At 41.8% G+C, this 13,237-nt stretch overlaps 1 protein-coding gene across 1 annotated transcript in view; it reads right to left on the minus strand.

The window, feature by feature from the left end:
- Nucleotides 1–7,485, minus strand: part of AFDN (afadin, adherens junction formation factor) — a 131,885-nt gene extending 124,400 nt beyond the window's left edge. The window contains 1 exon segment of the mRNA XM_042456793.1: nt 6,873–7,485. Coding sequence (XP_042312727.1) covers nt 6,873–6,995 — 123 coding nt within the window. The 5' untranslated portion in view covers nt 6,996–7,485.
- Between the last annotated feature and the right edge of the window lie 5,752 nt (nt 7,486–13,237).

The raw sequence follows: 13,237 nt of genomic DNA on the forward strand, positions 1-13,237 counted from the left end.
TCCTCTTCCTCCTTCCTCCTCCTCCTCACCCGCCCCTTCCTTCCCTGCCTGGAGAGAGCCGGCCAGGGCCAAGGAGGCCTCGCTGCAGAGGGGCTCCTTGGCTCTGGCAGCCCTCCCGCCGGTGGAGAGAGCCAGCCAGGACCAAGGAGGCCTCGCTGCAGTGAGGCTCCTTGGCTCTGGTAGCCCGCCTGCCAGCAACGGCACCGGGCCTCCCAGAGGCCCGGTGCCGCCGTCGGAGCCCTATTCGAGGGCTCCAGCGGCTGCAGCGGGCCTCCTGGAGGCCGAAGTCTCACGCGACCTTTTCAGTGGTCGCGCGAGACTTTGCCTCTGGGCGCTGCCATTTTTTTCGCCCAAAATGGTGGCGAAGTCTCGCGAGACCTCAGAGAAGGTCGCACGAGACTTCGCTGCCATTTTGGATGAAAAAATGGCAGCATCCAGAGCAGCAAAAAGCCACAACTGCCGCTGGTGGTGGTGGTGGTGGTGGTGGCGGCGGTGGCAGCTGCCGCCGGGGGCCACTCCAACTGCCTCCGCGGGCCGCGTCCGGCCCGTGGGCCGGAGGTTGCCGACCCCTGCACTAGACAAATGACTGAAAGCTCCAGGCATCGCAACACTGAATATTATAGAGAGCAATATCAGAGATGCTTTATTTACAGTCCAGAAACTATTGCTACTCTGTAGCAATGAATGCTTACCTTAATATCCAAAACCAGTTATCTCCTTTGTCTCTCCTCCAAGGAACATGAGAAAAAACAATTTTTTCCTGGTTTGTCAGGAAACAGCCAAGACAAAGTGCTAGGTTTAAAAGTCTCCATAAACAAACCATGGACAAAATGTCCATGGTTTGTTCAGCCACTCCCACATGCAGTAATTAATCAGCAGTGGGCACCAAAGCATTGTTTCATTTACTGTATATTAAAATTCCGCTATTTTCCAGCTCAAGATGGTATGCAAAACATATTGTCATTTAGACATCATAAAATGAGAGAATCTGTACCTAGTCTAATGCACTGCAATACAAAGTTTTGCAAACTATTCTACAACAAAGCAATATATTCATCTCTATAATCACTGACTTTAGTGCATCAATGTAGAACTAGACTATGTACAAATAAAACAAAATATTTTATGTAATTTTTCCCTATTTTGTATAAAATCTTATTAAGTTAAAATGTGGTTTAAAAGATGCGAGGGTGCATAATATTAAGAAGACATTCCAATCACCCTTTCATTTAAGATGAGTAGTTATCTTGCTATTTTGGACTCCCCTCCCCCCTTCTGCTTAGTAAGAAAACTAAGGCACATGTCCACCACTATGAATTCTTCTGGTATGAAAGTGCAGTTTACAAATGTTCAATACAAAAGTTAAATAGGTAAAATTTAAGTCTGTGGTTAGGTGAACTAAGATGTAAAATATGCAGTCCTCTCTAGTATTTTATATAATCATAATAAAGGTTTAGTATCCTTTATCTGAAATACAAGGGACCAGAAATGTCCCCCCCCCCCAGATTTTGGAATATTTACATATATATAATGAGATACGTTGAAGATAAATAAACATGCACAGAATTGATAAATTATAAATAGAGCATTTTATATTTTAAAAGCAGTAAAACACTCAGGTTTTATAAGTGCATCTTGCACTATTTTAATACCCTCCCATTTCTATTTTCAAACATTTGCATCAATTTCAATATCAAGGCCTTAGTTTCAAAGCCTTCACTTTCAAAAAATAAATAAATAAGAAGATTTGCATCCATCCTTGTAATGTATTTACATTGTTTGGAGAAGTTTACAGTATTCAGAAAGAGCAACAGAAACAGTAATAAACAAAACAAAAACAAGGGCAGGTACAGTAGATGTCATCTTAAAAATGAGAATCCACCACATAAAACCAATGCAGCCAACCAAATCCTTGCCAGAATAAGAAAGCAGGTGTAACCATTAAACTAAACTGACAGAGAATATTGATATTTACAAAATATGAAGCTATGTCAACATTTCATTCATCAGACACACACAAAAGAGTTCCAAAACATAGTAAGGCATGCTTTACAATTTCCATGCTCCAAAAAATTCAATCTTTAACGTAATGCAATTTATGTTCACAAAATATTTTAGCAAGTAAAAATCCTAAACCTGTAAATATCTGGTTACAAGTCTAATCTTTTTGCTCTACCTATATAAACAGAGGTAACTCTACCTGGCATTAACTTTCACTTTAAAGGGGAAGGGAATCCAAACACTAAATATTAAGAACAGCATTGAAGAATATTTCAAATACACTTAAAAGTCAGCCCAATTTAGCTCCCCAAAACTAGGTTTAGAAAATCATTACTAAGTGTTTACATTCCAGCTGACAGACACTTGTGATTTCTCCCCACCCAAACCCTTAATTTATATGTTGGTGAAGGACCAAGCATTCCCACATCAAAGGTATCATCTAAGACAGAAGTGAACATTCCATAGGCCCCTTGTACACAAGCAGACAGCACATCCGATATTCTTCCTGCATTTGTCATAAGAGAATAATGGGTGTGAAGGAAAAACAGGCTACTAACTTATCTTCTGTAAAACAGCTAACAGAAAAAAATAGGAGAAAGCGCTTCTGAACATATTAGAGGATCTCTCTGTCATCAATTAAAGACTACCTTAATTATAGTTGCTCAACAGAAGTTACCACTACACTTCCAAAACACCAAGTCCAACTTCAAACACATTTTTGGCTCATGCATGTCTGAGCTACTTGGGAGGATAGGTTCTAAAAGTTATGAAGTTAGCTCCTTGGCAAGGGAGCATCCTAATGCATTAGTGCTCCCCATTGTGTCATGCTGCAATGAAACTGCTGCCCACTAATACAGGAAGCATCAACATAGATGATTTCTCAGAGAAGAAGCCTGGCCTTCCTCTATGGACAAGTTAAATTGCCTTCGATGACATTGGCATTCAACCAATTCTATGTAGCTTTATTCAATAGATATCCTTGATTGACTAGAACCACTCAAGATGGGAAAAAGCATGAACCAAATATGAAAAAGTACTGAAAAGGACAACAACAGTAACAATAACAATAAATGCTGCTTAACAGCAACGTATGGTACAGTGTAGGAAAAGGGCTGATTAATCAGTTTAAAGCTCCCTCCCCCATATTTTTGGGGAAATTTAATCCAATTAGGGACAAAAATGATTGCCACTTTTCTGATCCCAATTCAAACTACCTTTTCCATTTAAGGAATAATTCTGATATTAATTTATAATTGAATATGTGTGAAACACAGTTTATAATGCAATGACACATAGTCTGGACCACTTCGGCCTGAAATGATCCTCTTGAGGTATATGGTCAACATCATCTAGTCATTATTTTGTGTCAGATATACTTTGTGTTACATGTAGAGTCAAACCATATACTCCAGCCATCAACTTATCAAGAGACATTTCTCAAGCCATTTTTTCCCCATCTCTGATCCTGCACATCTGCAATGGAGGAATACTCTGCATTTTTAGTGCAAGTAAAGTATTCCTGAAATAACTGTAAAGAATTCTTAACACTGCAAAACCTTTTTTGTATTCAAACATATTTGGAGTTATATCTATAAGTTCCAGAAAGCCAATATCATTCAGCATTGCATTTAATCATCGTATCTTCTTCAAGGACCCTTCCTTCGCCAACAGCAAATATTTCCTTGACACACTTCAGCTTTTCACAGTGTATGTTCATTTACTTGAATACATGGAATTGCCATGCAAGAATATGTGTAGTAAGCACAAATAAATGAGAGCTGCCATGCAAGAAGAGGCAGAATAAATGCCCAGGGTAGAACTAGTGATGGGAGACACTCCCACATCATGTTCAGACACTAGATGAGAAGTGAGTAACTTCCAGGGCCCAGGACCATCTGCAGGCAAAACAAGGCCCCAAATAAGCCTCCTCAAAAAACCAGCAACACCAAAAGTGGCATCATCCACTTCTAGTTTGGAATGTCTTTAAGAGCAAAACTGCTGCTCACTGAAGCTTCTCACAGTTTTAAAAAAATATCTCCCCCCCTTTTTTGGCAGGAGGCTTTCAGGGGCATCAAAGGTCACACTAATCACTAAAAACAATGAACAGAGGGAGAGCTTGGTTGCCATGGTAGAGAAGATGTTTTTCAACTGTGCTGCAAGAGAAGGGAAGAAACAGAGCATGGACTGGGTAGAAAGAAGCACCACTGAACGAAGTCTTGGATGAGTGTGTGTGCACCTAATGAACTCACTACTCATGAGAAAAGGACCCAGCTAAAATTCCTTTTTTAAATGTTGTAAGCATTACAGAGCACCACAGACAAAAACCTATTTGTGACCCCATGTATCAGTCAGTCACATCAAGCATTCTGCATGTGCCTTGCACACAATGTAGTAATAAACAACCATATGAACCTACATGTTTGGTAATGAGAAGTGCTGAAGGAATTATACTGCACTCAAATATATAAAATGTAAATTAAGCTTTAAGGTAGTAGTCAACAGATTAAACTGAAGCGCTGCATAGCCCTGCAATGCAATATTAATTGGACTGACAATGACAAGACATTTTTCTAGCTGAACCAGTCCCATTATCTTGAAAAATAGATTTTTCAACCACAGCAGCTATCACAACAGATCTGAATAGCTGAACTAAGATAAACCAGACTTTCAAGTCATATGTTGGCAACTGCTAACAATACGTACAACTCTAACCTGTCATTAAATTAGGAGGTCCATTACTGCTGCAAAATTAATTGTCTGATCCTGTATGAAAAGAATTCTGAAGTGTCAGACTACTTTGTTGCAAAAGTAATTAAGATGAATTGTATTAATGCTAGCATTTCCCGTAAATATTAATACATCTGTTGAAACAGAAGACCATTAAATTCCCAGAGTACTATATGCATTGCAATTTCATCTTCAGTACAAATCATGTGAAAAGGATTTCCTTTTTTCCAAGCTGAATTCCAGACAATTAAAAAAGAAATCTGACAAGGTTCTATATTGCTGTTAACTAACTGAAACTAAAGAAAGCAAATCTACTGTTTGCGTCGATGCTTTTGCCAACAGCTCTTTGGACCAACCAGAGCCAAACGCAAGTGTAAATTTCCTTCTTTTCCTTGGGAACAGGCACGTGATCAACCTCCACCCAATCGACAGGGATCACAGTCCTGTTTTGCACAGAAAGAAAACCATCTACCTATCAAAACTCTCCCCACATCACATTTCATACCTGACTCATGTGTACACACACACACACTGACCAGCCAAAACGAATGTGACAACAGCAGCAACAAGGTGTGGCCATCATACGTTGCTTTTCAAAAGTCTCCAGTTTCTTTCCACGTGAATGAAACTTTTAAATAAGAAATTATGCAGTGTTCCAACCATATATATATATATATATATATATATACACACACACACACACACACACATGCACACACACACTTTGTGTGTGTGTGTCTGTGTGTGTATATATATGTGTGTGTGTGTGTGTGTGAAACTCATTGACAAAGTCTAACCAGTATCTAAAAGGCAGTTGCCCATGTCTGTCAATTCCCAGGGGCTCACTTTAAGAAATGCAACTGTGGCCAAGGAATATTTTCCCAACTTTTTTGTTACTATAATTATATTTTATATTATAATATAAAATACTTTATATTATATTTATATTATGTCATATTATATGTTATTTATTTACATATTATATTATATATAAAATATTCCACAACACTTTCTTCCCAGCCTGGTCCAGAGGAATTCTCCTGGCACATCTTCCAGGCTTTATACCCCTCCTAGGCCTCCACAAGGCCCTTGAGGATGGAAATCCCCCAAACAAATGGACTGCGCTACATCCAAAAGCCGGGTCCCTGAGGCTGCAGGGAGAGGAGTGAGGAAGGAGGCAGCTTGCACCGGAGGGAAGTCGGGGGCCGATGCTGGAGACTGGGGCAAATAGGAGGAGGAAGAGGAGAAGGGTCAGCAAGTGCTAAGGAAAGGGGGAAAGGCCAGGCAACCAGGGAATGCCAGAGGATGGACAAGAGGCCTCTACAGGGAACACTCCGCTTTAACTCTTTGCTATGGAATTCTGGGAGCTGGAGCTTGTTGTGTGGCTCCGCTCTGGGCCCACAACGAACTCCAGCTCCCAGAATTCCATAGCAAAGAGCCAGACAGAGTTAAAGCGCTGCCAAACCGGGTTATGTCTGCAGTGTGGATGCAGCCTTTATGGAAGAGCAGGTGCAGAGGGCTTTCTGTCCCGGCCGAGCTAAAGCAAGGCAGGAGGCCTCGGGGAGGAGGCCACCCTCTCATTCATCAAAACAAAGGGGGGGAGGGAAGGGGGATGAAGCCACCGCCACCTTCCCTCTAAATGCAACCCTGCGAGAGGCGTAACATGGAGGAAGGCGGTGGGTGGAAATGGAGGAGGAGGAGGGGGGGCTGCCGGTGCAATGCTGGGGCTGCTGGGTCTCTCACCTCGGGAAGGGGAGGAGCCTCCCTCGGTGTCGGTAGGAAGGAGGAAGGAAGGAAGGAAAGGAGGGATGGAGGAGGAAGGAAGGGAAGAAGGAAGGAAAGAAGGAAGGAAGGAAAGGAAGGAAGGAAGAAGGAAGGAGAGAGGGAGGGAGGGTGGATGGATGGATGGAGAAAGAAAGGAAAGGATAGAAATAAGGAGGGAAGGAAGGAAAAAAGTAAGGAAGGCAATAAGGGAGAGAGGGAAGGGAGAAGGAAGGAAAGGAGAAAGGGAGGAAAGGAAGGAAGGAAAGAAAGAAAGGGAGGGGGAGACCCCGGGGCTTCCTCCTCCCGGGAGGCGCGGGAGAAGCCAGGCGAAGGGCCCGAGGGGCTCTCCTTCTTCTTCTTCCTCCTGCTGCTCCTCTCACCTCTGTCGGGGGGCTGATCTCAAACAGGTCCAGCCGGTTGGCGTTCCAGTGGTTGATAATGTCGGCCAGCTTGCGCCGTTCCTCTTCCCGGCTGCCAACGCCGCCGCCGCCGCCGGCCGACATCCTGCCCCTGCTCCCGCGGCCACCGACACGGAGAGAGGGAGGCAGGGAGGGAGGGGGCCGGGCCTGGCCGGGCCGGGCCGAGGTCTTCCCGGTGTGGGTTGCGGAGCCGGTGTTCGCCCGGAAGACAGGCGCCTCCTTCGTCCTCGTCTCCGGAGCCCAGACTTTGCCCTTTCGCTCCTGGGTCGGCGGCAGGCAGCGCTCCTGGCTTCCCTCACGGAAGAAGAGCGGCGGCGACGCCTCTCTGCTCTGCTTCCCTCCCCGCCTTTTCTCTCTCGCAGGAAAAAAGAGAGAGAGAGAGAGACACCGTTCTAGGCGCGCGCACCCCGCTCTGTCACGAGAGCGCGCGCCGCACAAATACTCGGACCGAAGCTCACACCTCTCTTTTTCCTCTCCTCTTGCGTGCGCGCACCCTCTTGCGTGCGTCAGGTCAACAGCCGGCGCGTGCGTGCGCGCCTCCGCTCCCCTCACGCCTTTCCTCTCCCCCTCCCCCCTCGGTGTGAGGAGAAATTAGCGGTTGAAGGCGTTAGGGTTTGAGCGGAGGGAAGAACAATAAAGGGAGGCGGCTGAAGGGGGCTGGGCTTGGCGTGTGGTAGCGGCAGTGTATGCCCTTGCCCTCCACATTCGCCAGGGCCAGGGGCATAGGGAAAATAACACAAAGCGCCATGTTCTCTAACCTGACAGACACGCCTCTCTAGGAATCTCTAGGTCCTCCTCCAGGGCAGCTCTATGCTCAACCTCTGCCAGACACTGACCGTAGAATTGCACTGGAGGAGCTGCAAAGGCCCAGTGGAGGGTTCTCTCTGGGAATCCCTAGGGCCTTCAGGGCGACTTTTAAAGTTGACCATAGAGTTGCACTACAGGAGGACCTAGAGATTCCTAGAGAGAACATATTAATCAACTCCGCAATACATCAAAGCCACAGTCTAGATTGAGAGAAGTAATAGTGCCACTCTATTCTGCTCTGGTCAGGCCCCTCCTGGAATATTGTGTCCAGTTCTGGGCACCACAATTCAAAAAGGACATTGAGAAACTGGAGGAAGACTAAAATGGTGAAGGATCTGGAAACCATACCCTATGAGGAAAGATTCAGGGAGCTGGGATGTTTAACCTGGAGAAGAGAAGATTAAGAGGTGATATGATAGCCCTGTTTAAATATCTGAAGGGATGTCATATTGAAGAGGGAGCAAGCTTGTTTTCTGCTGCTCCAGAGAACAGGACCCGGAACAATGGATGCAAACTACAGGAAAAGAGATTCCACCTGAACATTAGGAGGAACTTCCTGACAGTAAGGGCTGTTCGACAGTGGAACAAACTCCCTCGAAGTGTAGTGGAGTCTCCTTCCTTAGAGGTCTTCAAACAGAGGTTGGATGGCCATCTGTCGGGGGATGCTTTGATTGTGATTTCCTGCATGGCAGGGGGTTGGACTGGATGGCCCTTGTAGTCTCTTCCAACTCTACGATTCTATGAAATAGGGAGGGATGATTGCAGTAGGAGTAATAATAATAATAATAGCACACCACTTAAAAGGGGTTTATTTTTAAATGTTTTAATTGTCAAAACTCAAAAGGGAAGGTTGGCAACCTGCTTCGTGTGTGTGTGTGTGAAAAATAAACACATGCACACAACAGGATTTGCCACATCAGGGCTTCAAATGGACCCTTTTTATTTATTTATATTTTTTGTCTCTCCTCAGGGCAACTTCTTGGACCAGTCTTCATTTCCCGCAACTGCAGGTTTCCATCTGTAAAATGGGAAGAAGACTAGGAAAGCTAACGAGATGCACAAGGTCTTCGAGAAGAAAACAGTGGGGAAGACGCGACTTCGGTGGCGAGCTTGCTTTGTTCCAGAACACACTGCAGAAATAATCCAGTTTGAGACCACTTTAACTGCCCTGGCTCAGTGCTAGGAAACCCTGGGAACTGTAGTTTATTGTGGCACCAGAGCTCTCTGACAGAGGAGGCTAAATGTCTCACAAAACTACAGTTCCCAGAATTCCCTTGCATTGAGCCGAGGCAGTGTGTTTTGGACCATTAGTTGGAAAGACTGACTTCAGCAACAAGCCTTCATGGACACTTACCTGGGAATAAGTGCCATTCAACTCAATGGGGCTTAGTCTTTTTTTTAAAAAAAAAAATCATTTTAATTAAATTTTAAAGCATGAATCATACAAATGTGCAAATATGCATAAAATTATAAAAACACTCAAATACATGTAAAATCATAGCTCTGTACTACCTAAGAAAATAACACTAAACTAATTGTCCCACCCCTTAATATCTCCTATTCCCACCCAATTAAAACGATACTTATTAAACAACATATAATCAACATAAATTCAAATTAATGCATTTAATTAATACATCTAAAGTTGACTTTCCATTTTCTGAGCCTAGGGATATTAACACTCCTTATCTTAACTTTCTCAATAATTCAAATTCTCTTATTTCATTTCTGACCTAAAAATATAAACCAAATTGCTTCAAGTCTCTGAATCCATGACTAAAATCTTCCCTTGTTTCTTGTTCATATAAATAAAAAATGGTTTCTAGTCCTTTAGATAATTGCCCAAAGATTTTTCTTTAATTGAGGTTGCCAGTTTGTCCATATCAGCCAACTTGAACACTTTAATAATCCTTATGTAGAAAAATCTTGTTTTCCAGTTCTCTGCATACAACAGTCTTGATTCTACAGTCATATAATGTATCACCTTATAGTTTGTGTCTTTAAATTTCTTTTAATATACCCAACAAAATTGGAGCTTACTCCTGAGTAAATGCATATACATTGCATTGTTTTTTGTTTTATTATTTTGTTTGTTTTCCATCATATAAACATCGTATTATCTTAGTGCCACATATGTACATCATCATTGACATTACTTTTGCTTCACTTTGTATCACAATCATTCATCATAATTTGCATATTTTCAAATAAGATCTAAATCAAGTTCCTTCCCTATCCAGTTTGGAATATTTACCTTATATACTCAGCTATAAGTTGACTTCATGTATAAGTTGAGGGCAGGTTTTGGGGCCAAAATTGTGGATTTTGATATGACCCATGTATAAGTCAAGAGTAAGAATTAGGGTCATGTAACAAAGGATCTAAAGGATGAAGCAAAGGAAGACAATGCCAAAGAACTAGCAAAATTGCACGAGACATAACTGTTCACAATGAAGAATGGATGGACAAAAGAATAGAGGGAGGTCAGTGCTTCCAGGAGAGATTCCACTCTTGCATTTCTTCAGGAGATGGTATCTATTTTTATGAGAGTTAAGGTATAGTTTTAATTAAAGTACTTACATTGACCCGTGAATAAGTCGACTCAAATTTTTGGGTCAATTTTTTGACTAAAATTTCTAGACTCAATCATGAATATGAGTACAGTACATTTTAAACTGTCTCTCTGGCCATACCCTCTTTCTTGTCAAACTACAGTGGAACTTGTTATCCGCTGGGGTTTGGTACCAGGATTCCCCGTGGATAGCAAAATCCGTGGATACTCAAGTCCCATTAAATACAGTGACAGAGCAAAATGGTGTCCCTTATATAAAATGGAAAAAATCAAGGTTTGCTATTAGTAATTCATACTTTTTTTGTATATTTTCAAGCCATGGATGCTTGAATCCATGGATAATAAACCCGTGTATAAGCAGGGTTGACTCTACCTCTTTACTGAATTATAACAGCAATAGCTTGTCTTATACATTGCATTGTTAAGGTGACTTTCTTAGAGTAGCTTCCATTGAACACAGGCTTTAAGGCAACAGCTCCCCACAACAACTGGCAAGCCAACTGGAAACATCACAAAAATAACACCATGAAAAGATGCTTCTGGTGCTGGGTTTGGCACACTGGTGGAAAATTAGGCCTTGCCATTACTTTTATTTCCTGCCTGAGTCCATTCTTCTTAACAATAATTGGAATGAAAAATTGCCAGTAAGAGATAAGGAAGAAATAAATATTGAATGGGGGAGGGATTGTATTTATTTTAAATATTTCTGTTATTGTCTCCCCAGACCACAACAGCTCCCACAGCAATGGATAAATAAAAATCAGTTAAAACAATACAAAGATTAAAAACATTTTAGAAACATGTTAGAATACTCTTTTTAAAAACTACTGAAAGAAATCTAAAAACAGTCCTCGAATCCAGTTTTGAAACAGTTAAAACAATTTCAATTATTGAATGCCATGCAGGACAGCACTATTTGGCGGGCTGCTGGAAGCTTAAAAGAGATGGGGTCAGCCTAAGTTCCTTGGGTAGGGAGTTTCCCAGTCAGGTGCTGTGTACCCACCAACCGAACTTCACAAGGTGTTGCAACAGGGCCTCCTCTGAAGATCTTAGATTTCTGACAGGTTCATATGGGAGGAAGTAGTCTTTTAGAAATCCTGGCCCCAACTCATTTAGGGCTTTGTAGGTCAACACCAACCATTCAACACCTTGACTTGAGCTTGGAAGCAAACTGGAAGCCAGTTTAGTTCTTGAAGGACCTGTGTTATATGTTCTCTAAAATGCTGACACCAGTCACACTGCTGCTTCTGAACACTTCAAAGGCAGCCCCACATATACTGCATGTATGAAGATATTGTAAAATATAATTCCTGATTCTCTTAAGTGGGGATAATTCCCGTATATCCCAGTGAGCCCCCCTGGAAAAGCCTAACTTTTGTCTAAAGCTGAAGACCTGTTTTCTCAGATATGTAGTACAGAAAGATAAAATTGTTTAAAATCACTTCCTTAAAATTTCCACACCATCCTGTAAGATCGCTTCTGCCTGATTGTGGGAGGAGAGGCATCATGAACCAAGGAACTGTCTGAAGATGTACATGTGCCCATGCATAAAACAATATAGATCCTAAAAGAGGATTAAAAAGCAGCTGAGACTGATGTGGGGAAAGAGAGGAAGAGATCTGGGGGAGGAAGAAAACTGCCGGCCAGGAAGGTTTGGAGAATGAGTCACGACCCTGAGCAATGTCCAAGGGAAGTAAATAAAAGAAAGGGGATAAGATTAATTTGTCCTGAGAGCATGTTTTAATACATATTCTACTGTTTTCATTCTCTTTTTTTTCCCTGTAGGATTTTTTCCAGAAACATAAAAAGATTAAGGTTACCAGTATTCTAGAAGTACCATAAGCCTGCATGTTCCTGGCAAGAATTTGTGGTTGGGTCATATATATTTTGGAACCTGAGATTTTGTTTAAATGTATTAAAGCACTTTGATAACATGTTTTTATGTGTTAGCTATCTCCAGAGCCATGGAACAAAGGGTAGAGTAAAAATTAAGATCAATAATTCAATTAGAAAAGTAACCAATCAAGTCATCAGTTCACAAAAAAGTTACAGTTCTGTTTGTGAACTGTTGATGCTTTCCCAAGAAACAGAAAAGTTATAATACCACCCTTAAAAACTAAACATGAAGTGGGATTCATGATGCAGTGAAGGTTTTTTAATGGTTTCAAATACAAGGAGGGGAAAATATTTCAGATTCAAAATTCTCTTGTTGAATATGGTTAGCATATTTAGCTCTTTCTTGGGGGATTTCTTTGCATTCAAAAGAGCTGCTGTATAAATAAACACGATTGCTTCCATTATCAAGATATTAGTCCTCTTGTTTTTCATTAAGCTGTTGCAAGGGTATCGCTCTTGTACTAGGGAAATATAATCTTTTTTCCCCACATAGTCCATTCATTGTATTGCAATCCCAAGCTGGAATGTGGTTGTGCAAGTGTTACAGGCAGTCAGCTGAATATTTGTGTGATGTAATGAATCAACAGCAGCATACTCTTACACCATTCTGTATACTTTTGGGAATGTCATGCATTCCTCTACTATGCAATTCCAGTTCAAAAGCACTTGCCTAATGAAAATTTTCAAAGGGGTTAACATGAACAACCTAAACCCTTCCCTAGAAAGGATTCAAAAGAATGTTTCTTTCTTTTTATTCATGGATTTTTTTCAAAATTGTCATCTCCTATTTTGGTGTACACATCTTTGTTATAGGTGTTGATTTTGTTGTTACATGCCATCAATCCAGTTTTAACTTATGGTGATCCTATGAATGAGAAACCTTTTAGAACTCTAGTTATCAACAGCCCTGCTCAGGTCTCTCAAACTCAAGACCATGGGTTCCTTAATCAAATCAATCCATCTGTAATGTGGTTTTCCTCTGCCTGCTGCTTTTGACTTATCTCAGCATTATGGTATTTTCCAGTGAGTCATGACATCCCATGACATGTCC

The sequence above is a fragment of the Sceloporus undulatus genome, chromosome 1 (genome assembly GCF_019175285.1).
Source record: "Sceloporus undulatus isolate JIND9_A2432 ecotype Alabama chromosome 1, SceUnd_v1.1, whole genome shotgun sequence".
NCBI lineage: Eukaryota > Metazoa > Chordata > Lepidosauria > Squamata > Phrynosomatidae > Sceloporus > Sceloporus undulatus.